The 26,569-nt window shown below is 40.7% G+C and overlaps 1 protein-coding gene across 4 annotated transcripts in view; it reads right to left on the bottom strand.

Moving 5' to 3' along the window:
• Positions 1 to 26,569, bottom strand: part of VAV3 (vav guanine nucleotide exchange factor 3) — a 334,337-nt gene that overhangs the window by 170,391 nt on the left and 137,377 nt on the right. For all 4 annotated transcript variants that reach the window (XM_084756026.1, XM_084756025.1, XM_084756028.1 and 1 more), the window contains exons 3-10: positions 20,821 to 20,879; positions 18,991 to 19,059; positions 14,202 to 14,310; positions 11,813 to 11,905; positions 8,714 to 8,782; positions 7,328 to 7,431; positions 4,890 to 4,989; positions 1,067 to 1,162 (exon numbers count right to left, since the gene is read on the bottom strand). In XM_084756026.1, the coding sequence (XP_084612152.1) occupies positions 1,067 to 1,162; positions 4,890 to 4,989; positions 7,328 to 7,431; positions 8,714 to 8,782; positions 11,813 to 11,905; positions 14,202 to 14,310; positions 18,991 to 19,059; positions 20,821 to 20,879 (699 nt within the window). The remainder of the gene's footprint in view (positions 1 to 1,066; positions 1,163 to 4,889; positions 4,990 to 7,327; positions 7,432 to 8,713; positions 8,783 to 11,812; positions 11,906 to 14,201; positions 14,311 to 18,990; positions 19,060 to 20,820; positions 20,880 to 26,569) is intronic.

The following is a 26,569-nucleotide window of genomic DNA, read 5'->3' as shown; positions in this document are numbered from 1 at the left end:
AAGTAGGGTAAGTCAGGTGTTTCAAAATCATGTGATTGTAGTTCTTAGTTTTTGAGTCCATACAAAATCTTACAAGAATCCGAAGAGTCTTTCTCTTGGTTTGAACCTTCTACATTTTTCAATCAGTGCTTCACTACGTCAAAGCAAGAAAATAAATTATTATCTTATTTTCAACCCATTTTTAGCTCCGTGATGCCTTGAAAGCTGATTGCCTGGGTCGCCCTTATTATTTTTTCATAAAATCCAATTTGATTAAGTTGCTTTGAGTTTATGTCTCATAAATGTTTTAATGCATTTTTAAGAAATAATCGGGGTTTGAATTTTTCTGATTTCTCAGTAGAGCCAAAATAGAAATGACTAATAATTGCATGGCTACAGTTCAAGAAATTTAATATACAAGTTGTACAAAGCGAAGACGACTCGGAATTCTATTTCACGTACAGGTAGTAGATCTTCTTAAAATGACATTGCACAAGCATCAGCTGGGCTAGCAGACTAATACAATACGACATTTCTTTGGAGCAGAACTAATGAGCCTCCTGGTATAGCTATCAAATTAAATTTATAAGACTCTCCACCCTCATTAGAGGACTAACCGTGGAAACTATAAACTTTGTGGGTTATCGTTAGAATCTCCTTACAATAGATGTTGTCTTATTACATTTAGTGCAGCAAAAAAGCCATACAGCCCATGACACAATCTTCGCTTAATTATTGTGGTGAGGCGGAGAGTCTAACGCGGGTAATCTGACCAAATTGGTGTGTTAACTCACTGGCAAATGATTATTGCTGACTCTGGAAGATGCCATGGAGGGCATATTTGTATTCATTTCACTCCTTCCCTCGCCTTCCGCCCACCCCCCCCCCCCATCCTGTTTAAAGAACACAAAATGTGTCTTTTTAGTAAATAAAGAATCAAGGGCTAAAATGAAAATATGATGCCTAGCTGTTATGACCATTTCACACTCAGCCCTAATAATATGGAGACCCTGCAGCCTGGCTGATGCGCACCCGTGTTCTATGGGGGTGAACAGCGCATGCGCGGTGGAGTGGGTGCCGTACAGACCTGGAGGAGGAGGTGGTACTTCAGCACACGCTGCATGGGAACAACCAGCAAATCCCGCAGAGTGAATTTCCCGTTATTTGCTCTTTTGGAACATTCCTAATGCAACGGATTTCAAATTTTTGTTAGTTTACTCGAAGGAAGTCAGAAAACACTACATTGTGCAAAGTCCACAAGTAGAATCCTTACAAAATATTTTTGCTCCTTTCCTTAGCAATACTTCTGCTCAAACAATAAAGTATCTCCAGGTTTTTTTTAAAGCACATCTTATAGTATTTTAAATCATAACATGAATCAAATAGAACTATTTTATGAGTGAAGATTATTTTCATAGCACATAATCCAATCCTTCCGGAGTTTTCCTTTTAAGAGTTCTGCCTCCCACGTTCCCCTCGGGCTTATGAACCAGATAGCAGCAGACCCTCAGTCATTAGAGTCACGTGGACTCGCCCACCACCATGCCTTGGCCCATCAACTCTATCAAAACACTCTTTCCAGCCTCCAGAAGAAACCATCACCCCTGTCTCCAAAGTGTTCTGCTGGGCTTTATGAAGAATTTCAGCCAAAACCATTTTCTTTCTCTTCCTCTCTCCCTTCCTTCTACACTCTTTTGGTCTGTGTACATGTAGACCTTGCGGCCACTGGATTATCATTGTAAAGAGTATCTGCTCCAGTAAAACCTTCTGGACTAAAGACATATCCCTTAGTCCTCTAAGAACAAACAAACAAACAAACAAACAAACAAAAAACCTCTGTTTGATTAATAAATACTTATTGAAGTAAATGAACTGGAATATTTGGTCAAATATGTTAAAAATATAAGTTTGCTACCATAGTTAATATTTTTAAAGCCTCAGATTTTACATATTTAATCCTCTTAAAAAATACTTTAAGTCGGGCATGGTGGTGCATGTCTATAATTCCAGCACCTAAGAGCCTGAGGCAGGAGGACTGACATAAGTGTGAGGCTACCTAGTAAACCTTGTCATAAAACAAACAAAAAAAAGTGTACTTTAAAGTAATATTGACTTCACGCTTGTTTGCATATAACATTAATGCCAGTGGTTCTAATAATCATGACGACTTCATGAGTCTACAGATCTTGGGGAAATGAGCTAGAAAAACCTGCTGCCTAGTTACCTGTGTCTTAATCACCACAGTTCATTTGGAAGACAACTGTTTCAGTAGAGTTCCTGTATGTGCATGGATGAACATGTGTGTGGAGGCCAGAAAACAACTGCAGGTGTTGCTTCTCTGGCGCCATCTACCTTGTTTTGGAGTCTCTCTCAATGGGCTGGCACTCAGAAAGCTGACTTTCCCAGCTAGCCAGCAAGTCCCAGGCATAGATAAGATCTTCTAGTCTTCCCCTCCCAAAGGTAAGAGCTTAATCATGCACCGTCATATCCAGCTTTCCTATGCGGCTTCTGGAGATTGACTGAGGGTCCCATGCTCGCACAGAAAGCTCTGTGCTATCTCCCCAGTCCATGAATAAAACAGATTTTCCTGCCTTCACAGGATACTGAGCATTCCAGACCGTGAGTCTCAACTAGGAGATCAACTCATTACTATAACAACTGGGTCTTCTCTCTCCATCGCATTTTAAGCTCCTTGAGATGGCAGAGTTCTTGTAACTCTGTAGTCCATTGGGATGCAGCCCATCCCAATTCAGTACAAGAAGCAGAAATTTGTATGTGTAAAAATCAAAGAAATTCACTTAAAGTTATCGGGAGAGGCACAGTTTGTAGAAGTTCCGAGTTCATAGGGTGGGGGTAGGGGGGAGAATTATTACTGTCATCAACTATACTCCAGCTGGAGGCTGGGGTATAAATTTTTGTCAATGAAAGTAAATAAAGGACATATATAATTCTTCTGAAATAATCTATCACATACTCGTCCCAAATTCCATCTTAATCAAAAGGACCATCACTGAGTTTAAACTCAGGTTCAAAAGAAAAGATAGTCTCTTACCCTACTCCCTATGTTACCTTGATTCCAAAGTAGAAAAGACACACAAACTTGCACATAAGAAAAAATCACAACAAACAGGAAAAAAAATAAACACCAACAAAAGAAAATGGGAATGACAGGCATCAAGAGTAAGACAGCTTTCCTAACGTCCTGCAGGGTGTCCATGTCACACGTTCTCATTAAATTCTCTCAACTCAGGCCCTGTTCAAAAATGGGACATCTGAGCCCAGTGCGAGGCAGCGTGCTGAGCTACATTCTCTTACTTGCAGCCTTTTCAACTCAGCCTGAGGCCTCTCCTCTCCGGAGATGGGTAGAAAACGGACAGACTGTACAGCCTCAGTGTGCATGTCCTGTGCAGAGCTTTGACGCTGATTCTGAGACGAGCAGCCACTCAACGAGGCTGAGGACCATAGAGGTCTGATGGAACGGCATGCTGACTCCTGTCTCAAACCACAGTTTTAGACCTTCATTTAAGGGGGAAAAAGCTGCTTTAACTACTGTTCTACTCAGAACTAATAACGTGAGCTGTAAAGTTTTATTTTATCATCCTATCTAATTTGAGTCAAGGTAGCTGAGACCTCTACACTTACGAGCGTCCTTTCTCTAAAAGGAGCATTAACCCTCAGTGCTGATGATTCTTTAAGAACGCCATTTGGTGGTGACTGAACTGTCTCTAGATGTAAGGTCACCATCATCAAGGGACATTATAAAATACTCGGCACCCTGCTATCCTGCAAACCCCCTACACAATAACGCTCTCTGTCAGGGGACAGATGTAACGAAACCATGCTCACTGTGCTAAAACAAGGAAGGGCTATGATGTGAAAGGCTTCCCCCACTTCCCCGTCCATCATGGATGAACTAAACAAGGGAAGGGAGAAAGGAGATATTGAAGAGGCGACAAAACAAAAACATCCCTAAAGATACTACTTCATATAACAATCTTTTTTTTTCAGAAGTCCTTTGAATATCTAAACTCTTATGGAATATAATTAATACACATAAATTATGACTTTGGGGGAGAGAAGGGGTTGATGCAGGGTCTACATATATAGAGAGAGATAGAGGTGTGTTTGTGTGTGTGTGTGTGTGTGTGTGTCTGTCTGTCTGTCTGTCTGTCTGTCTGTCTGTCTGTATCTGTGTCTGGGTGTGGCCCAGACTGGCTTCAAACTTGCAATCCTCCTGCCTCAGCTCCTTAAGTGCTGTGGTTCTACGTGTGCATCACCATTCTTACCTCCCACACGCTGTTAGCATGAGCCTCCAGTCTTATTGTCTTTCAATCTATTCGACTGAAGTGAACGTTCCACCTGACTCAGAGAGCCTTCTCATGGTCACACAGCACTTTGGTTTTTTATATTTTTATCAGTCTGTCTACTCTTCTTTCTTACGGGCAACACCTATGCATTTTACACATGAGCCTTATGTGCTCTGCAAAAACACTTGAAACACACACATACAGAGAGAGAGAGAGAGAAAGAGAGAGAGAGAGAGAGAGAGAGAGAGAGAGAGAGAGAGAGAGAGAACACCCTATCTATCCTGTAGCTCTCACACCTAGGTGACCCCAGGTAACTCACTCACCTCCCTGCATTCAGCCTTTTCAACCATAGAATGAGTTACTAGAATACATATTACAGTAAAGAAGACCTAAGGAAATAATGAGTATAAAACCCCAAGTTAGGTTCAGCTCCTGCTACAATTACGACCACAGCTTTTACTCACATGAAATATCTTATAAAAACTGGAGTGAGGTTATACTTAGCACACCTGAAACAACGTGCTGTCGCATTCATGATGTAGAGGGATATAGTGTTTAGCTTCATTCTTAGGCAATAAACAAATAATAAAAATGAACAGGCACCTCTAATTTCAGTTTGACATCTTCCTTTGTCTTAGAAATGTAGTCTAGGTTAGAGATGGCTGACTCCACTCCGCTGCAGTACTGGCCATAAATAACCAACCTGAAAGAAAGAAGATGAACCTGTAAGGCTAAAAGAAACAAGCAAAAGAAGAAAGAAGGAATGCCCAGTTCTTTAAAGCCATACTCAGGGCTACTAAAGCAGTCATAGGGTTTTTTAAGATTTCTGTGTGTGTGTGTGTGTGTGTGTGTGTGTGTGTGTGTGTGTTTGTATATGTACCGCATCCACACAGGTGCCCAAAGAGGCTATGAAAGTGTTCTGAGTCCCAGGAACTGAAGTTACTGGCAGCTGTAATGTGAGGTTCTCGGGATTGAACCTGAGCTCTCTGCAGAGGCACCAGTATCCCCGACCCCTGAGCATCCTCTCCAGCCCCGAGACTCTTTATAACACACACTTCATGAAGAGTGAGGGCCACTCACACTGACAGCAGCAAAAAGACAGTTTTGGTTCCAAATTAGAATGAGATTGATTCTGTGTATGTTTAATGGAGGACAGGTTTTACAATAGGGCTTAATGACTGTTAATGTTATTTGAATATATATATCAAAATTTTTAAATTAAAAAATTCTTTAAGCTTTTATTGCAGATAAACTTTTTACTATTTACTAATCCTCAAGCCAGCTATATTTTCTACTACAATTTTATTACAATCACCAGGACTCCGCCCATTAATAAACCTTCTCCTCCTTACTGTATTTAATTAAGAAACATACATCATCTGAGAAGTGGGAAGAAAAGCCCAAGCCCCTGGGATGGAAAATAACTCACGCTGCATGGAGTCTGCCCACCAAGGACATCTCTACATTACAGATATTTTGCAAAGAGCCTATCAGCTTTGTTGTTCCTTTTATCTCTCCACTGGCTAAATGTACTAATAAACTGTTAATATTTATCAAGGGTTGACACAAAGCAATTCATTAGCCACTTCTTAGTGTTAGGAATTATGTTGCTTCATTTAAAATGAGAGAGCAGTATATTTTAGACAAAAAAAAGATATTCCATGTTAGGACAAAGATAAGTTTATCTGTCTCCTCTGTCTGTCTATCTATCTATCTATCGATCAATCTATCAGTTTATCTATCTATATCTTTCCCTGTACTTGTATATGTTTTGGGGTGTATCTATGTGTGTTTATGTGTATATATGTATTTGTGTCTGTGCATGTATATGTGTATTTGTGATGTGTTTGTATGTATGTGTCTGTTTGTGTATGTATGTCTATAAGTGTGTATATGTGCATTTGTGTCTATATGTGTCTATGTGTGCATGTATATGTACATTTGTTGTGTGTTTGTGTTGTATTTGTTAGTATGTGTATGTTTGTGTCTATATGTGTATGTTTGTGTCTATGTGTATATGTGTGCATGTATATACACACACACATTTGTGGTGTGTTTGTGTTGTATTTGTATGTGTGTGTTTGTGTCTATATGTGTGTGTTTGTGTCTATGTGTCTATGTGTGTTTGTGTGTGTGTGTGTGTGTGTATGTGTGTGTATATATATATATATATATACAAATTTGTGGTGTGTTTGTGTCTATCTGTGTCTGTGTGTGTGCATTTATGTGTTTGTGTATGTGTCTCATATTTATCTGGAGCTAAGCTAGCTGACCAGTAAGCCTCAAGAATCTACCTATGTCTGCTCCCCACCCCCATGACCAATCCTGGGAATAGAAATGTTTACAAGGATCCTGAAGACCCATCACATTCACAGTGGTAAGTATTTTACCCAGCTTATCTACCAGACCAAGAGGTCATCACCTTTGACTATAAATCTTATTTTCCAAACTCAAAAACTGTAAAAACATTAGCACATCAGCTCCTTCCATTACTACAGGAGAGGAAAGGGGAGACCCTGAGCATCGGTCCACTGTAAAGATTACATCACTCAGGAGAGACGAACCCCAAGGAAGGACCTCAACGTGCAGCTCTGCCATGGAAAAATCTAAACATTATACTGGCTGTGCTTTTAAACCTTTCATCCCGTATGTATAAGTGCTTATCTGCCTGTATGTATGTGAATCACATGTAGATTCAATGCCAAGAAGCCAAAGAGGACTTTAAAATACCTGGAACTCGGGTTAAAGACAGTTGTAAGCTGACCTGTGGGTACTGGGAACCGAACTTCTACAGGAGCAGCCAGCACTCTGAACTGCTAAGCATCTCTCCAGCCTACTATTATTATTCTTATCTATTATTTTATTATTAATAATTATTATCATATAAAGCTCAACAGACTCCCTGAGATGAACTATGCTATGTTCTAATTTCTGCCTGAGAGTATTTTAATAAACAGAAGAGATACACATTTCCATTTTTAATAATGATATTCAACCTAGTTCCAAATCAATCCCCACAGCTGTTTAAATGTAAAAGTTACCTTTCCTTGTAGTTAATAAAAACTTGATACAAGTTCTGGTCATCTTTATTTACAATGGAATCGTGAATCTCTTGCATTAAGCTCCGATGAACTTTTACAAGGTCCTTAGAAAAGAAAACAGTGTAAAAGAAAAGTAGGAGTCACAAGGAGAAACGACATCCCAACCTGAGCTCCCAGTGTCACCAGGCTTGTCACTCAGAGAGGTGGAGGCAAAAAGGAGGAGGAAGCAAGACACAGGCATGGAAACAGCAGTTTCAGATAGGACCAGAGATATCAGTGCCCAGTTAACACAGAAACTGTCCTACTTGCTGCTATAGGTCAATTCAGTCTTTGAATAAAAATATACACAGCTGTTCAATTTTATAATCACTGTAAACATTTTTAAATAAAACCAATCAAGCACTTACTGCTTTATTGATGGACTAGAGTAGTCATTCATGTTCTTGGGACACAGAGATGCAGACTTCAGTCAATTAGCAGCGTCCTAGTGCTAAGCTAACAACAATCGGACTAAATTACTTAAAACCAGGCAACTAATAGCACAAATATGTACCAAATAAACTGTGCTAGACAGTTGACTGTAGCAACTCAAAAGTCTGGACTTCATTTTTATTCTGATAAGAAAGTCATTTTCAGCAGCCAGGGAATGCATGTCATAGAGGGGGATGAGGAGGTTTGAATGAAGGTACCAATTCTCCATTATCTCTCTCTATGTACCTTGAAGCACACTGAAACATGACAGCAAGCTCGTTCTTGGCAGAAATTGAAGATGAATATGTCATCTCTAGTATTTTGCTGGGAAAAAATGTAAGAGTAAGGGCTATCGAATTAGGTAAATGAGCAAACTATTGAGGGTTCAGGGTTTGTGCTTTCTGGAATGTGCAGGTTGGGGTTTTTATTCCTATGTCTCTATTTGTTATTGCGGGCATTTTTTTCCAGTTGTAAGGCAATAATAACTAAGAAGAAAGGAAATCGTGGATCTAAAATGTAAGTTGACATCAGCACAATCAGAAGCAGATCTAACCACTGATGGGCAGAGGGCACGATGGAGGAATGGAGGAAGGTAAATGACATTCCAGGGGCTACACCAGGAAATAGTGAGACGGACAGATGGACAGACAGACAGAAAGACAGACAGATGCATCACAATTACTTAATTGAGTGTGCAGCTTCATAACAACAAGGCATGGGTAATACATGAACCTTATCCGTTTGTGCACAGCACATATTCTTGATTGACCTTGGGTTTTCAAAAGACCAAGGATATGAGAACTTAGAAAGCAGAAATTCATATAAAACTTGAGACAGTGACAGAGTAAGGATCAGGAGCCCAGAAAAATTGAAGACTTCCTAGAAACACACTTTACCTGTCACAACTTTACTTACAGGAATGTTGATAAACACTGAATCAAATTCCGCCGCTGTCAAAAATCTTTTCAGGGGCGCCATGAAATACTGCCAGGAGACAAGAGAAAGATCACTTTAACAAAGCACAATTTTGCCTAATCTAAATGATGGTTTTTAATCAGCCACCAAAATGTATTAAAAGTCCATTATTGATTAGCATTATAAGTACAAATAGTAGAAGTCACTTTCTCTATATTAAAAACTTTGCATTGAGCAGCTGAAAGCACATCATGTGACTTAAGTTCTCACTGCACAAGCATGAATATCTGAGTTCAGATTCCCCAGAGTCTACGGAAAAAGCTGGGCACATGTGGCAGCCACCGATAACTGCAGCCAGCACTTGCAAGGCTGAGTCGGAGATTCCCAGGGCAAGCAGACAGCAAGACCCCCTGCATCAGTGATCTCGGGCATCAGCAAGACACCCTGTCTCAATGAAGGAAGCAGGGAGCAATAGAGGAAGACACCTAATGTTAACTTCAGGCTTCCACTCACATGTGTACACATGTGCACATACATGTGAACACACACACATGTGCATGCATACTGTACACACATATACATGCAAACAAGACATAAATGTAAGCTGAAACATTTAAAGTGTAAAACGAAATGCTTCTAAAAGTTAGAAAGGACCCTGTTGGCCAAGCAGGAAACAATGGCAATATCTGGAGATGTGCTTGAGGAGTCAAGGAGAACAACCCTCCAATTTCCCAACACAGATTCTCGAGGCGAATCTTCTACATGTGTAGTTTGTACATCATTTCCATTCATTACCTGAGACTTCAGCATCAAGTCTGTACCTCCCTTTCATAATTAGTGATCTCCATGTCTGTATAGATGGCCCTTCTGGCCCTTCTAGAACTTGGCTTGTACGTTCCTTTATTTCCAATAATAGTGAGCTCAACTTACAACTCTCATGGTCAAACCTCAAGACATTGTCATTATCAACATCTGTGCATGCTTCTCAGACTAATTTCAAGCAGCCATCTCTCTAAACCCTATATCCAGCCTATGGAGCTCTTTTTTCTTTTTTCAAGAAATTCTCTAACCCTACTGTGTCCAGTCTACTGAGTCTCACATCCTTCATGGTCTTGGTCCCCTCCCTACCCAGTTTACAGCCCATGAACCACCATCAGAATAACTTGCTCTCTCTCTCTCTCTCTCTCTCTCTCTCTCTCTCTCTCTCTCTCTCTCTCTCTCTCTCTCTCTCTCCCTCCCTCCCTCCCCCTCCCCGCTCCCTCCCTCCTTCTGTATTTTTCTATAAAAGCAAACCATTGTCTATACCTAGTTTGCCAGTTTGCTGCATATTTTATAGGTCTATAGACTATAATGACAGTTGATTTTTAAGTAAGACCATGCAGTGCAAGGGACTCAACAACGCTACATACTCACACAGTTTTCCTAATCAACTAACTGACTCTTTCACTGTCCTAAGCAACTCTTCCACACCTTCTCTTTTCCTATAGCTAACCTATAGGTTCTCGTTTTACTAATCCCTAAATGTGGGAGTCACTAGGGATGGCCTCAAACCTACTCAAGAACATGCCTTTCCGGTAGTGACCTTATTTAGTTCCTCAGAGTAAAGGTCCTATCTGCATATAAATCAAACCCTCCTATCAACACAAGTCTTACATGTTTAGTATCTGCTTCACTATATCCCAGTGAAAGTCTACATTTAATGCGTCCAACAGGTGCACGATTCCCTGCCCTCCGTCTTGTTAGCTAGCATTACCATTCATGCATCCGCAAAGGCCAGATTCTTCCTTCTTTCATAATCCAACACCTATATCACCAAATTCTGTTGGCTCTAATTTGAAAAATTATTCCCAAAGTCTGACTTCCCCTATAATCTCTCTTGGGGTCACAGTTTCCTGTCACTCTGATTATTATATCCTTCTATCTTCTTCCTACCTCCCGTTCTTGCTCCACAGGAGCCAGAGTGCAGTGTTAAAGGCTTAAAAGCCTTTAACATCACATCTGCTCAAAGGCTCTAGCTTCTGTCCCCATATGACTTGGTAGCTCACCAGTTCTATGGCCCCTTTTTCAATCTCCTTCACCACACTGGGCCCCTGCTAGTCCGTAAGGCACAAGTTGAGTACTGCCCCCATTAGATTTTTCTAGTGCACTCCATGTGGGAGAGTCTTTCTGCTGTAACTCTCTTCACTAGAAGATATACATGGCTTGAGCTCTCAACTTTCTCAGCTGATGAACGAAGCACCGTATTCTTGCATAAAGGTTCTCTGCTATCAGCCTCCATGTGATCTCGCTAACCTGTGCCCACCCATCCTTTCAGCCTCATCTTTCTTCAGGTAACTCCCTACCCAACTGGCATACGTATTTGCTTCCAGCCTAAGCTTTGCCATGATATAGAAAGTACCAGAAGGACCTATAGTCTTCCTGTCTTTGCTTCTATATCACCAGTTCCTAAAACAGTGCCATTTAAGATAGCAATAAACAGCTGTAGAATGGATAAATCTGCTTTGATGTCTTCATTTTTCTTTGGGAGGCTTTCATTGAGACATGGTTCACGTTTCTCACAAGTCAGCTATTTAGCTCGCAACCCGATGGTTCTTAGATGTTCAGCGCTTTGCAGCCATCACAATCAATTTTAAGACTGTTTGTCACATAAAACATCCCACAGACTTTAGTTAATGGTCACACACCATTTCTCCTCAACACACACACACACACACACACACACACACACACACACACCTTCCCTAAAGTTCCAGGCAACAGCTTGTGTGTGTGTAATCTGTCTACACATTTGTCTACTCTAAGTATGTAGAAGTTTAAATATTCCTCCCCTCTAATGTAAGCATATAGCCTTTAACTGCCAATCCTACCCCTACCACCAAAGCTGTACTAATCCCGAACTCTACTGCCTACTTGTATGACTCCAGTGTTTTCAGATTATATCTGTAAATGAATCGATGTGGGTTTTGCTTCCCTGAGTCCGGCATTCAATGCAAATCCTAGAATATACATCCACATATACACACTGCAAAAAAAAAAAAAGTTGGCCTAGTATATAGATTATGCAAAGCAAGCTTGGGGGTTTGATACCTGATTACTTACTTTTTCTATTGACTCCAAAGTTTCTGTGTATTTTTCCTCTGTCTGCTTAATTTCTGCTAGGCAACAACTCCGTATATCATTTTCCTGTGACTTCTGCAGATAGAAAGGTAAAATTACAACTATATAGTTGAACTCATGCAGCAATTTGTCTAAGAAAAGACCAAAATCACCACTGATTCCATTACAGGTTCCATCCTAACAAAACATAACCAAAAGACATGCTTAGCTGCATTTGTGACAGATTTTGTTGGAGCTTTTCTTCAACACTATAAATGGAATTTTTTAAGTGATTAAAGTAAAGTTCTGATGTTTTTAGATCTAGATAGATGTTTTAAGTTAATGGAAATGAAACATGATAGATATTGATTTTTATTCAGAATTTTAGACTCAACAGGATAGGAAAGATGTTTACTTCAAGTTTGCCAAATACAAATAGCCAAATCACTATGAATGTAACATTTATATAATTCCTGATTGTTTCATTGTTCTTCCTGTTGTATGTAGTTTGTTTTATTTATGTGTGATAATATAAATGTATATGTTAAAAAAGAAACATAATAAAAAAGAAAAAGTTAAATTACTAAAAAAAGAAGAGAAAAGGGGTTCTGAAATAGATATTCTACTTAAATAAATGTACCTCATTTATTCAAATGTTAAATCTAGCAACACATTAGTCTAAGCATTTCCTTCACAGACAGCAGATTTCACAAGAGCTACAGATATGACTATAAAATATTACAAATGTTTATTAAATACTTAAAAGTAATGTGAGGGCTGATACAGCTCAGTGGGAGGATACATGTCTAACATATTATCAGGCCAGAGTATCAACCATCAACACAACACACACATACACACACACATGCACACACACAAGTAAAATCCTTCAAATATTGTTTTTACACATTAGCATAATTCTTGGTTCTTTCATTGAATGTTAAAGTACAGCAAATCATTAAGGTCCTAACATAACCACAGACAAAATAGAATTCGGTTCTGACACTGATTTTGTTATTAGCTTTAGAACTATAAACAAGTTACTAAGTTTCTCTAGGACTTGGTTTTCATTTCTGTAAAAATAGACTCATAGCACTAAACCTAAGGAGTGCCAAGTGACAGGATCCATGTAAAGCATTCTACACCTTGCCAAGAAGTCTGTTGTTATTGTTGTTGTTGCTGCTGCTGCTGTTGTTGTTAACTATAGCCCATAGCAACCAACCAGAGCTGTGTCATAGGCAAAGACTGATCTAAGTGGAAGAGACCCCGAAGACCTGCTGCCACCAAAGCAGCTGATGACTCCAGGCTCTGTAGAAAAGATGCACCTGAAAGCATCCTTGACAGTGCTGCCAGGGTAGCATGCCTCTCATATCTCAAATTAAACACACAGTGGCTGAATTTCCTAAGTGGAGACTGCGTGACTTCTTTCTACCTTACTTCTTCTGTGCCTCTGCTCCCCAGTGTGGAACCCAACAGGGTCCCTTGACCCTTTATTAAAAGCCAGAGGATAGAATGCTAAGCTGACTCAAGAAATCCCTGAAGAAGCTAAGTCACCCAGCAGCTCATAAAGAAGTCTTCAGGATAAAAGAATATGCTAATAAATGCCTAAGTGACTGGCTTTTTAAATTTTCAAGTTATAAATGGGAAGACAGTTCAAAGCAGTTCTTCCTGGAGGATCGAGACATATGCACAGCACAGAAGTTTTGAGACCATACCAACTATGTTAGTTTAAAAAACAAGATTTAAAAAAAAAATACTTATTGCGTTGTCCAGCCTAGGCCTGTGCCTGGTCTGTGCATCTTGTCCTGCCCTGTTCAACCACTATCCTTGGAAAGCCTGTTTTTTTTTCTGCAGGGAAATGGAGAAGCAGTGGGTCTGGGGAGGAGAGGATGGAAGGTACACTAGGAGGAGAGGAGAAAAGGGAAATTGCAGTCAGGATGAAAGAAGAATAAAAAAAAGAGAGAGAGTAACTTGTGACAAGAGCTAATGAGTGGAAAGAAACAGTCACTGACTGTTAAAATTTAAAATTAAAAAATATGTATGTTTTTTAAAGATGTATTTCACAATTACATTCTCATGGTTTGCTGAAGGTATATGTCACTGTCGCTCTGCCATTATTCAGCCAGCTCATGTGGCACTGGCCTCTAAGACTCAGTTTCCTCACTAGGGAGAGAAATGATCAGACTCGAAAGTCCTATGGCCATTTTTAACTTTAAAAAAAAAATGCTTGCATCTCCAATCAGGTCCTAGTTACATAAGCTACAAGCAAACAAGGAGGTTTTATTAAATATTCCAACAGAAGTTAAACAATTAGATTAATTAATCGAGCAACTAATCGCCTCCCTAATAAATGACTCAGAGTTACTTAAGGAAAAGCAAACCAATGCCCTACAGGCTGCTGTGCTTCCTCTGCCTTCATCAGGTCTTCATAGACTTCTCCGCCTTCATCCTCTCCGTACACGCAGTCATAGAGGTCTTCTTCATCTTCCACACGGGTTTCACTGAAACAAGGAATGCAGTGTAAAGGCTGTGCCCTATTATTACCCAGTGGACGCTACACCGAGACATGGCCCAGAGGCTTCAGCTTGAGACAGACTGAGATTTTTCCCTACTGACTTTAACAGAAAATCCAGAGAAGGAAGATGGAATTCACAGAGAGAAGTCAAGAGGCTCCTGTTATAACTCTGTCCCTGTGAATTATCTCAATGACAAACAGCAGAAGCCAGCAACTGGGACAGTGCTAATTAATACCCCGCTGGATATTTACTTTCACAGTACCATGCTAATGATCATCTTGCAGCATTCTCTGGGTACTGGTTGTCATATAGATATGGCTTAGTATTTGATCTATTGAAAAAAAAAAAACAATGAATTTGGGATAACAGGAAGTTACCAGACTTGTCAAAAGCAGAATCTGGTCTATGGCAAAGCCTTGATCTCAAAAGCATGTTTGTTTTACACCCAGTATTTTAACGCCCTCATCACACTGCATCCCCAGCCCAGTATTCCATGGCCTGAGCTTCATTACGTTATGAAAGGGCACCGTGTAGGGAGGGCAGGAATGTTAAGGAATAGCTGACATAGCGAGAATCAGCTTGATAACAGCATCCGCTGCTGCAACGCTACTATAACTAACACCATTCTTGTCAAACCACGCTTCTACAAGCCCACTTGGAAGATGCCGATACATCTTTCTACAACCAAACTGTCTTTATCTGTGTTAACTGCTCGTATTTTATTTTTAAAAGAGGGACGGGCAAAGATCCACAAATCTATAAAACCCTATTTTAAAACGTTCTTGACCGTCTTTGTGCTTTCTAGCCCCCCTCGTGAGCACCTGGACATTAACAGTGGCTGACCAGCCCCTCTTGTGAAAACTATTAGCACTGTCCGTCATGGCATCCCTCCATCTCATGACCGCTACACCCTTGGGTCTTCCCCTCCTAGCTCAAAACGTCTACAAATGCCTTCTATTAACACAACCCCATTTAAGAATGGCCTTAAACAATAACGAGGTGCTGCAAGGAAACACTAATCTCTCTGAGAAAGGAATGGTCAGCCCTGAGCACGTCTCCTCAGCCTGCCCAGGCTCAATGTTCCACACTGATGTGAACAAAAGTAAGAACGCCGTAACTGTGTCACTCTGAAGCTTGGAACATTTTTCAAAGCTGGTACAATCACAGGCTGCTCGTGTTTGTCATGAGAGATTATTTGGAGGCATTTGACAGAAGTGAACTGTCAAAAGCCAGAGAAAAGGAAGGTATATTAAAGGAAGGAGTTGAAGCTGGAGAGAAGTGTGCTCTGAGGAAAAACTCACTTCAGAAACACTTGTCCACCCACCTGCCCATCTGCTCATCCATCCAGCGGATATTTATAAAGAACTGACTGAATTCTAGGCTCTGTCAGACTCAAGACATAGAGATTTAAAAAACGAAAACAAAACAGGAAAAAAAAAACACTCTCATTGAGGATCTGGACCAATGTGTAAAGTCATGCAAGTGTGACGATCTGCGTTTGAATCTCCAGACCCCGCATAAAGCTTAGTGAATTAGCACACCTGTAATCCCAGGGGTTCCACAGTAAAATGGGAGGCAGAGACAAGAGAATCCCTGGAAATCTGTGGGCCAGCTAGCCAGCCTGCTGTATGCAGTCTCAAATAACATAGGAGGTGAGGCTGCTGTCTGATCCCCAAACACACACACACACACACACACACACACACACACACACACACACGACCCATGCACTCACAGTGAAACATGGGTGCACCCACATGCACATACACATATTATGCACATATATCGTGCACAACATACAAACAGATATAAACTGGCTTGTACGGAGAACAGCCCATAAATACATAATTCTATATATGTAGCAAGGTAAAGAGCACAAGGTAAAGGAGTAGGAATGAGGGGAAAAAAATAACTAAATAAAGTCAGGGGGAAGGCTTCAAAGAGGTGTTATGGCTGAGCTAGATTATGACTATGTTGGCTTATTCAGTGGATTTCTACTGCAAAAATACTGTTTTCCCATCCTAATGGGACTGCAAGAACAACCAGGGTAGCACACACCCACATCAAATGAAGAGAGAGATAGTGCTCCTAAAAAGGGCACTAACATGAAAAGTGGGGTCCAAAGACCCTGGGGATGCTGAGCTTAGTGACTCTCCCAGGCAGTGTGAGAGGCCAGGAAGGAGCTAAAACAAAACTATAAAGAATCAGACACTTGGTGAGCTCAACCTTAGCCTGGGTATCTAACAACCAACAGAGGCTATATATGCCAGAAGAGGGCGCCAGATCCCATTGTAGATGATTACAAGGGACTGTGTGGTTGCCGGGAATTGATCTCAGGAAGGACAGCCAGCGCTCTTCTATAGCAGGGCATTTGATGGACTCTGGCTATGAAACAGTGGGGACAACTAGGTTGGTCTGAGAACTTTGTTTCATAACATCTTGGGAGAGGGTTGAGATGGAGTCTCTCTATGCAGTCCTGGTGGTCCTGTGTCTGGGCATTTTGTGCAACCCATCAAAAGGCAAGGGAAGTCGGCTGAGATCATGATAGAGCTAACTAAGATAATCAAACTGAGGAAGGGGCTGGTTCTGCTGGGAGGGGTCTGGCCAGAGCCAAATGGGTAAAATCCATCCACTGACACTTTGGATTTAAGGCTTCTTCTTACTTGAAACCTAACATTCCATGCAAGTTAAATCTTACCTAACAATACTGCTAAGCAGAACAAGGTGAGCAATGGCTATTTTTAAAAAAAAAAAAATAGTTATTAGTGACCATCAATGGGGTCCAGTGACAACATGAGGCTTTGAAAGGAACATCATCATCATCACAGCTGTAGATGTAATATAGTCTTCCTAAGAATCTGATTACAAGACCAATAACCTTACAGTCGCTTTTTAAGAGGCTATTTCCAAACTAATCAGATATTCAGCATCTATCTCACTTAATGGGAGTGAGTTCTTGCAAGTTTAGAGGCAGTAAGGCCACTTCAAATGCCACTTACAATAGGAAGAGCTGCTGGCTGCCCAGTCATGGCTCCCAGCAATACTCTGCTCACCAGCTCTTCTTCAGAGAGTTTCCTAGAGCACCGAGTCACCATACATCTGGTCCCAGGACAGCGATTAAGAGCCTCTGGCCCCAAGGTCTGAAATATCTGGGTTCAAAGACTACTATGCGTGAGGTCATCTCTAATGGGTTAGTTTGGTGTGCAAATTTGGTTTTTTTCATTGTGAGAAGTTGACACAGTAGTTACATGAGACAACGCACAAAGCATGTTAGTACACCAATGAGCACACAACACACTCTTACTGTTACATGATTAGCCAGTTCAAGCCTAAATGCATGCCTGGCAAACAGGAGATGCCTAATATTCTGGCTTATTCATGTACATACACCAGAAACAGCTTAAACTCTTTTTCCTCCCTTTTTCATGGATAGATGTATGTGGTGTGGTTGCACACGCATATGCATGTTTGCACATGTGAGGGTGTAGGTATATGTGCATACGAGTGCAGGAGTGTATATGCGAGTATATGTATAGGCCTGGAGTTGATGTCTAGAATCCTCCTTGGTTACTCCTTCACCTTATTTCATTGAGGCAGAGCCTCTTTCAGTCAAATCCAGAGCTCGCCCATATGGCTAGTCTCACTGTCCAGCTGGCCTTAAGGGAACTCTCTGTCTCTGCTTCCCAGGGTTAGAACTGCAGGCAAGCTGGGTTCTGGGAATTCAAACTCAGATCCTTTTCCTGGCACAACTGCTTTAACCACTGAGCCCTGTCTCCAGCCCACCGCGGTTTTAGGTGCTAAGAATAGAGACATGCACAAAGCCCCTGCTGTCACTGGGGTGAAAACGCAGGCAGTAAGTGCAGCGAGCCCACATTGTGTTAGCCAGAAATAAACACTCCGAAGACTCAGAGTACGGTACAGTCTGGTGGCTATTTTCACCAGGAAAGGACTCTCCATAAGAAAGACTGGTAAGGGAGGGTCCAGTAATGTGAGTAGACGAAACAGCCAGTTTTGGACGGATGAAAAAAAAAATGGGTGCTTGCAGATTCCAAGAATTGCCCTCAGAGCATAATCCATCGTTTATAATTCTGTGCAAACATGCCTGATCTATATCATAAGGTCTTCGAGGAGAGAGGATCAGGCTTTATATTTATTCGTAATCTGCACAAGCCACTCAATCAGCAGAAGATAATCAGCTGCCAGACCTTCTGCCTCTCCTGACTATTAGATAAGAAAGCACAAAGGATCCTTGGCTTAGGATAAGCTCCATCTACTGACATCTCCCTGAATAACTCCAACTGCATCCGTCCTTCCTGGTGCTGACAAAAGCGCCACGCTCTCTTTCTGTCCTACAACTCCAGTAGTAAACTTTATTTTTATTATTCCCCAAATGTGAAATTCCGGTTTTATCTACCTCTCTATTACGCCTTTGAGAAACTTCAAGTTTTTACTTCTCTGAAGTAAGTTTCTCTTCCTGGGAACACAGGATAAGAACCAAACGCCAGTTGGAGCACATTTCCTGTGAAATGTCCCATCGTTGCTTTAAGGATAATTCTTACTATTCTTAACCATCACATCACTTTTACCCTGCAGAGAGCTTGTTATAGCTCACATCTATGTTAAGTACAAATTTGTGCTTAGTCTCACTGAAAATGCTCAACGTACTCTATTAAGTCAGGAAGGCCTTTGTAGATGTCTTCATCATTTACGCCGCTTTCTTCTGTGGGGAAGGGCCTGGAAGGAAGAAAAAACATGGCAGAGTAAGCAATCAGGGATGAGCATTTACCTCTAATTAAATAGCCAAACCTGCCGCCGCTCAAACAAGTCATCGAATTTAATGATTTCTCTGGTTTCCCCAAAAGCGCTTGCCCGGCAGCTGTGCCTGGGGTTCCCCTGGAGAGACTGTAACACCTGCTACCCCAAACCACCTCCAGCATTGTAGTGAGTCCCTGCAGACCCACACTAATGTGATGATCTGATCTCTCACCTGCCACATACCTGCAGGGTCACCCCACGGCACCCACCACAGGGCCCAGTTCAGGGCACAAGCAGCCTTGCCCATGCCCTTGCCCTCAGCTCCCTCACTCCAGCTGTAAAGAGCTAATCCCACAAAGGCTCTGGCAGGAAATTGTTTTTCATGGCTCTGTTCACTTGTAAGGCTGAAGATTGTTAGAAGACAGAAACATCATGCATGTGATCTTTAACCTTGGCCGGCTTTCCTATTAAGACTAGAGTTTTTAGGCTATATGTTTTTATTTTCAGTTTTGGAGAAATGAACAATAGTAGACTTCAAAGAGACTGAGGAGTTGTTTTGTTTCCCATTTTTTAAAAAAATCACCCTAATTTTCCCCATTCCTATCATTTGGCATCTTTTTTGTTTCTCATTAACATGTTTTCTTATGACCAAAATAATGCTTTAAAAGTATGCCTAACAAAATTACCATGGTAATTATATTGTAACAACAAATGTTCCATTCTTTGATAGTAAGTGTGTTTCATGTTGATAAAAAGGATCCCTCAAAATAATAAGTTTTAAATAATGACTAAAGAGTTCCATTGAGCACAAGACTTTTTGCTACATTTTTTTATTTAAAACAATTTTAATTTTAAATATATTATTAATTAATGCAATACTTAAGATAGCAGAGGGACCTACGTCTTTTCAAATAGATGAATATGTGTAAGCAAGTTTTTAAGGTCGTTTTTTTTTTTTTAAATATAGGCACATTGTATCAGGCTTGCATATCCATACGGGGTCACTACAGAAACTGATAGTGCCCTGTGTGAACATAGATGAGAAAATTTCAGAAGGAAGAGAGAGAGTTCTGACGGTATCCTTTCAGAATCAAAGATACATACAAAGTAGGCCATGCTTGCTTCAAATCTACTCCTTGTATATAATGACACAAAATACGTACTGACATAGGGCAGCTACTCATCGCGGAAGAGCAAGTTAGAAGGGACTGAAAAAAAAAATCAAGCAACCGGCAAGATATTTCCACAGAAAACTGATGAAAGCATGGCCCGTTTCTGAGACAGGGTGTTCAGGATGTCCTCCCCAAGACCGCTGTGGTTGCATCTGGAAACTGGGCTGCCCAGCCAGTGACAAGCTCCTTAAACTCATACAAGTTATGAGTTGGCTACGGCCTCTTCTACAGAAACCGAATACGCTATATTCTTAAATATTTATGTATTAAACCATTTTCATTTATCTTAATGAATTATACATATAGAAATGCCGGTTATATATATATATATATATTTTTTTTTTTTTTTAAAGAGCCGTAACCAGCGACAATCGTCAGCAAACTCAGAGCAACATTCAGCTACTGTGCCTCCTGCTATTTGCCCTTAATTGCTCAGTAAATCTCAAGTGCGTGTGTGCGTGCCACTTAACATACCAGGCACAAAGAGCCTTGCAAACAGTAACCATTCAAGGAACCATCGCAACGAACCACGGGAGAAACAGGAAGCCCAGAGGAGCCCTGAACTCACCTGATTCCTGTGGCCAGCGCTATGGGTGTGCGCGATAACCGAGATAATGTCTCTATGACCTGAAGGAAAAAAAAAGAGAAAACTGTTCACTGGGCATGTACTTAATAAGGCTTAAGGCTTTCCTCAAAAGCAGCACTTTCCCCATTCAATATTAACAGGAGTGAAAAACATAAATTTATAGATTCAATAAGTGTAAAGCAGGAAGTGTCGTGACTGAGAAGCTTAACCGCCTGGATTAGATTATACCCGTATTCTTTTTCTTTTAATTTTATTTTTAAGGGCTGGAGAAATGGCTCCGCCATTAAAGGTTTGGCTCACAACCAAAAATTTTATTTTAAATCAGATTACTAATACATGTGAGTGACAGTCCCCTTCCAATAAAACAGGGAGTTAAACACATTAACCCTAAACGTCTAGTACCTCACACTGAAAAACTCTTAAAGATCAGGTAAGTCTGTATTCCCTCATGTAGTGCCCACTAGATACGTGGAGCGCTTTAAGATTTTTTTTAAATTTTCTTTTTAATCACAAATTTCATTTCTAGGCTTGTACTAGCCAAATTTTAAGCGTTCAGTCATCACAGGCTCTGTTGCATTGTGGGCCACACAGACGCCAGATATTTCCACATCACAGCAGGCATCACTGAGCAGCAAAATGGCTTAGATTGCCAGCTCTTGAGCTGATGACACGAAGTCCAATCCAGCTTTCCCACTCATTAGCTGGGTAACTTTTAGCTGCCGCCTAAATTCATGAATTTTGGTTTCTTCCTCTAGATAGGGTTTCAAATAATAGCTAATGATCATTAGACTATTGTGGGGATTAAATAACACAGTATGTGTAAAATGGATCAAAGGTAGCAATTCTTTATAATGGCCAATTTTAAAGAAATTGCTTTATTCTAATTCTGAGGAATTTCCTGCTCTAAATTACTCCTCATTATGCATTTCAGAAACTCCTCATGAAGAACTTCAGTGCCTAAGCCCAAGCACATCTGCGAACAGTTTGAGCATCTGTACCTGGTAATCTTTTTTTTTTTTTCAAAATATTTTTTATTAATTTATTCTTGTTACATCCCAATGGTTATCCCATCCCTTGTATCCTCCCATTCTTCCCTCCCTCCCATTTTCCCCTTATTCTCCTCCCCTATGACTGTTCCTGAGGGGGATTACCTCCCCCTGTATATGCTCATAGGCTATCAAGTCTCTTCTTGATAACCTGCTGTCCTTCCTCTGAGTGCCACCAGGTCTCCCCCTCCAGGGGACATGGTCAAATATGAGGCACCAGAGTATGTGTGAAAGTCATACCCCCCTCTCCACTCAACTGTGGAGAATGCCCTGTCCATTGGCTAGATCTGGGTAGGGGTTTGAAGTTTACTACCTGTATTGTCCTTGGCTGGTGCCTTAGTTTGAGCGGGACCCCTGGACCCAAATCTGCCTATCATAATGTTCTTCTAGGTTTCTAGGACCCTCTGGATCCTTCTACTTTGCTATTCTCCCATTTGCTCAACCATGTTCATAATAGCCTTATTCATAATAGCCAGATCATGGAAACAGCCTAAGTGTCCCTCAGTAGAAGAATGGATAAAGAAAATGTGGTACATTTACACTATGGAATACTACTCTGCTATTAAAACAAGGAATTCTCGAAGTTTGTGGACAAATGGATTGAGCTAGAAATGATCATAATGAGTGAGTTAACCCAGAAGCAGAAAGAGTCAAATGGTACATACTCACTTATATCTGCATACTAGCCCAAGGGGCATGTCCCATGAAAGTCTTCACTTACCAGGAAACTGGGACAAAGGGGAGGACATCCTATTGGGACTCTAGATGAGAGTACCTGGTAATCTTCCTGCTCCTTCTTTCACCTGTACCTAGAATCTCCTTTGACAGAGACTTCCTGAGGAAATCAAGGATCTAGAATGCATTTTCTCATTAATTCCATTTTTATGATGAGAATAATTGCTAAAAACTATCAAAATTAAGCGCAGCAAAGGAGACTCATTTTGCTGTGCGATTCATTTTGAGTAAGAGGGGAAGTGGGAGAAATGCATCTGTCTGTCTGGACTGAGGCAGCCTAGTACTTATGAAAAAAACCCTCAGCCCCAGGGCAGGAATGTAAGCAAAGGTCAGCAGTCCTCAGAGGACGTCTCTAAGGAGAGCCATTCACATGGAGGGGGTCTCAAAGCTCCTGGCTCAGGAGTGGGCCTATTCAGAGCCTTGTACACTAGTTTTCGGGTGAAATCACCTTTGCTAGCCTCTCTAAAACACAGCAGTTAGTGTGTTTTAGTCAGTCTCAGTTAGTGAAAAACTGAGAATGCTCAGCAAATGCTTGTGAGGTTTTTACTATAGAAAATAAAATTAGTTACATAGGAAATTGTAATTACGTATTGACTATAACTAGCAATGACCGGTTGTCCTAGATACTTGAAAAATGTTAAAAGAATTTATGCGGCATGTTGGCACTAGGAAAATCGAAAGTAAAGAGGGTACGTATAACCAATCAGTTGTTTATGCACTCTGCAGTGCATACATAGCTCAAAACAGCATGTTATGCATGATATGTATACAGTTTTATGCACTCTGCAGTGCATACATAGCTCAAAACAGCATGTTATACATGATATGTATACAGTTTTATTAATTTAAAAAATAAGCCAAAAACTGCTTCAATATTTTAAACAAGAGCAAAGGAAAGGAGGATGCTTCAGGAGAGTTCCCAGGGGTAAAACGAAGCAAGTGACCTGGAGACCAGGGAAGCAAAGCTACTGACCCCAAATACTGCAGTTTAACCCTCACCTCCTGCTGAGACACTGGGAAAGGAAAAGAACTAAATCTGAAGACGCCAAAACTGTATGCTTCTAAGTGAAAAAAAAATCTAGTTTTGGTAAAACATCTGTAATAATTTGATAAGTATTCAGACCCTTGGTTAAAGTAGAGTGTGAGACCCACAATCGTAGGCTGTGCCAATGCTACAGAACCCCAGAGAAGTCTCCGCCTTTGGCTGTGTTCTATGTTGTGAATTCAGCCCCTCTTAGCAAAAACAAACAAACAAACAAACAAACAAACGCAACACAGCAATAATGTACTATTACTGCTACTATTACGTGCATCTTAATAGCAATTTATTTTATCCTTTGGAGATAATAGTATAATCATAGATTTTCAAAATACACTTTTTTGACTTTCATCTTGCAACACTCAGACCAGCTACAATCTTTCCCACCCATGTGCCTTCCCTCATTTCAGAGGGGAAGCTGAACAAGATTAAAAAATAAAAATAGAAATAAAAAAAGCACACAGCTTGGCTTGTCATGAAAGCATCTCCCACCAGAGGGAGCCAGACGATAGTCTATTACCGTAGTTCTACTGATTCCATTACGCATACTTTGAAAATTTTAACTGAAGCTTTATTCCCCTCCCCTACGACTGTTCCTGAGGGGGATTTCCTCCCCCTGTATATGCTCATAGGCTATCAAGTCTCTTCTTGATAACCTGCTGTCCTTCCTCTGAGTGCCACCAGGTCTCCCCTCCAGGGGACATGGTCAAATATGAGGCACCAGAGTTCGCATGAAAGTCAGACCCCCCTCTCCACTCAACTATGGAGAATGTTCTGTCCATTGGCTAGATCTGGGTAGGGGTTAAGGGGAAAATGGGAGGAAGGGAAGAATGGGAGGATACAAGGGATGGGATAATCATTGAGATGTAACAAGAATAAATTAATAAAAAAAAATTTTAAAAAGACACCATAGGTAGTAAACAAATTAAAAAGAAAAAAAAAGAAAAGAAAATTTAGCTGAAGCAACAACCCCTGTGATTTAATGAAGGTTATTGATTACTATTCAATACCAGAAGCTAACATGAATATAAATTCACGGGCCGTGGATGGTGGAAAGATTGCATGGTGATCTTACAAGGAGTGGCTGTGAGACCCTTCACTTTTTATGTCTGTCCTATTACATATAGTTCTAATATTAAGTTTGGCCAAAACAAATGAAGGGTGTTTGGTCAATGTGGTGTTTTTAGAACATCGTCTATTCAGAGCTTACAGTGTTTACAGGTCAAGAACAAACAAGTACACAAATCAATGCCAGATCTTTAAACCCCCTAGGTGGATTCGCTGGCCTGCCCATCTGAAGCATACAAAAATATTTATAAAAGACAGCATACTGAAAGACACTCAAAAAGCCTATGTTCCTCTGAATATGTTGATTTTTAAGTGGTTACTTCAACATGATAGACATAGACATCAATTCCCAGAAAAGAGGGTGAGGTGGCAACAATGTTGCAATAACGAGCTATAGTGACTCCACGTCCTGAACTTCCTTTCTGTACCCACATCCTCTATCCCACGAGTAAGAAAATGTGTTTATAAAGAAGTCCAAGGTTATATTTGAGGTAACATAAATCAGACCTACTGTATGAGGAAGGTAGAAGAAGTAGCAAGGAGTCACGTCCAAGAAGTAACAGGATCATTGAGAACATTTGGGAAAGGAGAGAACAGGGCAAATTGCACTGGAGAAAGAATTCAGCAGAGTGAACAGAGGGGGCAAGAAGTCATGGGAAGCAGTTTCCAGAAGTCACGCAGGAATTTCCTCAGTGGTCCAAAGGTGCCCTGAGATAGCCACAGTAGTACCATAAGAAGTGAGATGTAACACATCCTTAGGAGCTGTGGCTGAGCGTAGTGATGTCCTCGGGAGCTGGGGGCCGAGGTTGAGCACTGCGATGTCCTTGGGAGATGTGGCTGCCACAGTGAAGGCTCAGGAGGAAAGAGAAGTCTGAGTGAAACAGAAGAGTGTCCACTCAGATGTGCACCTGGAAAGCCTACTTCAAAGTCCCTAGTGGCTTTGTTCAGGTAAGGCCAGAGTTCCATAAGGCGGCTGGCTCCTCCAAGGCATCTTCTCTCTCTGATGCACTCCCACCCAAGCCTCGGTCTCATGCATCCTCTCATAGGCCATGGCTATAATTCTGCCCTGGCACTTATCAATTTATTTAAAATTTTCAAAATCAGATTTCAATATTTTTTAAAAGAACTCAAGATTTATTTTCCAAGTTAAACTATTAACATATGAAAGCTGTCACCCTCCACCTCTCTGAGCTCTATCCAGAGGGGACCACAGCCAAGAACCTGCTGTGACTCATTCACGTTCTTTTTATGTTTTCCTTTTCTTTCTCCTCCTCCTCCTTCTCCTCTTCTTCGTCCTCTTCCTCCTCTTCTCCTTCTCTTTATCCTTCTTCCCCCTCCCTTCCTCTTGTAACAACAAAAACAGCCATAATGATAATAATAATAATAATAATATAATAATAATAATAATATAATAATAATAATAATAATAATAATAACAACAACAACAACAATAATAATAATAGAGTTCCTAGCCTGGAATAATGGCTCATGCCTGTAATCCTAACATTTCAGAAGCTGAAGCAGGGGAATTACTACAACTTCAAGAGTAACCTGTGCCACAGATGAGATCTAAGGAAGTGTAGATTACAGAATGTGATCCTGTCTCAAAGTAGAGAGATGCATTGTAAGGCTATTTTTAAAATATTTCTAAGATTTTTCTAAAAACATTCTGTGTCGTGCTTTGTTGATAGCAATCAACCACAGCCCTGCCATCATGCATAATGTACTTTATCCATCTTAATGCTTTGTGACACCCCAGCATATGTAAATAATAGAATGATTTTGCCATTTTCCCATCAGTAAGTGGTTACAACACTCTGCTACAGTGCCAGCACTCACCATC

The sequence above is a fragment of the Acomys minous genome (genome assembly GCF_964271855.1).
Source record: "Acomys minous genome assembly, chromosome: 14".
NCBI classification, from domain to species: domain Eukaryota; kingdom Metazoa; phylum Chordata; class Mammalia; order Rodentia; family Muridae; genus Acomys; species Acomys minous.
The sequence above is the reverse complement of the archived record's forward strand: the minus strand, read 5'-3'. Positions and strand labels throughout refer to the sequence as shown.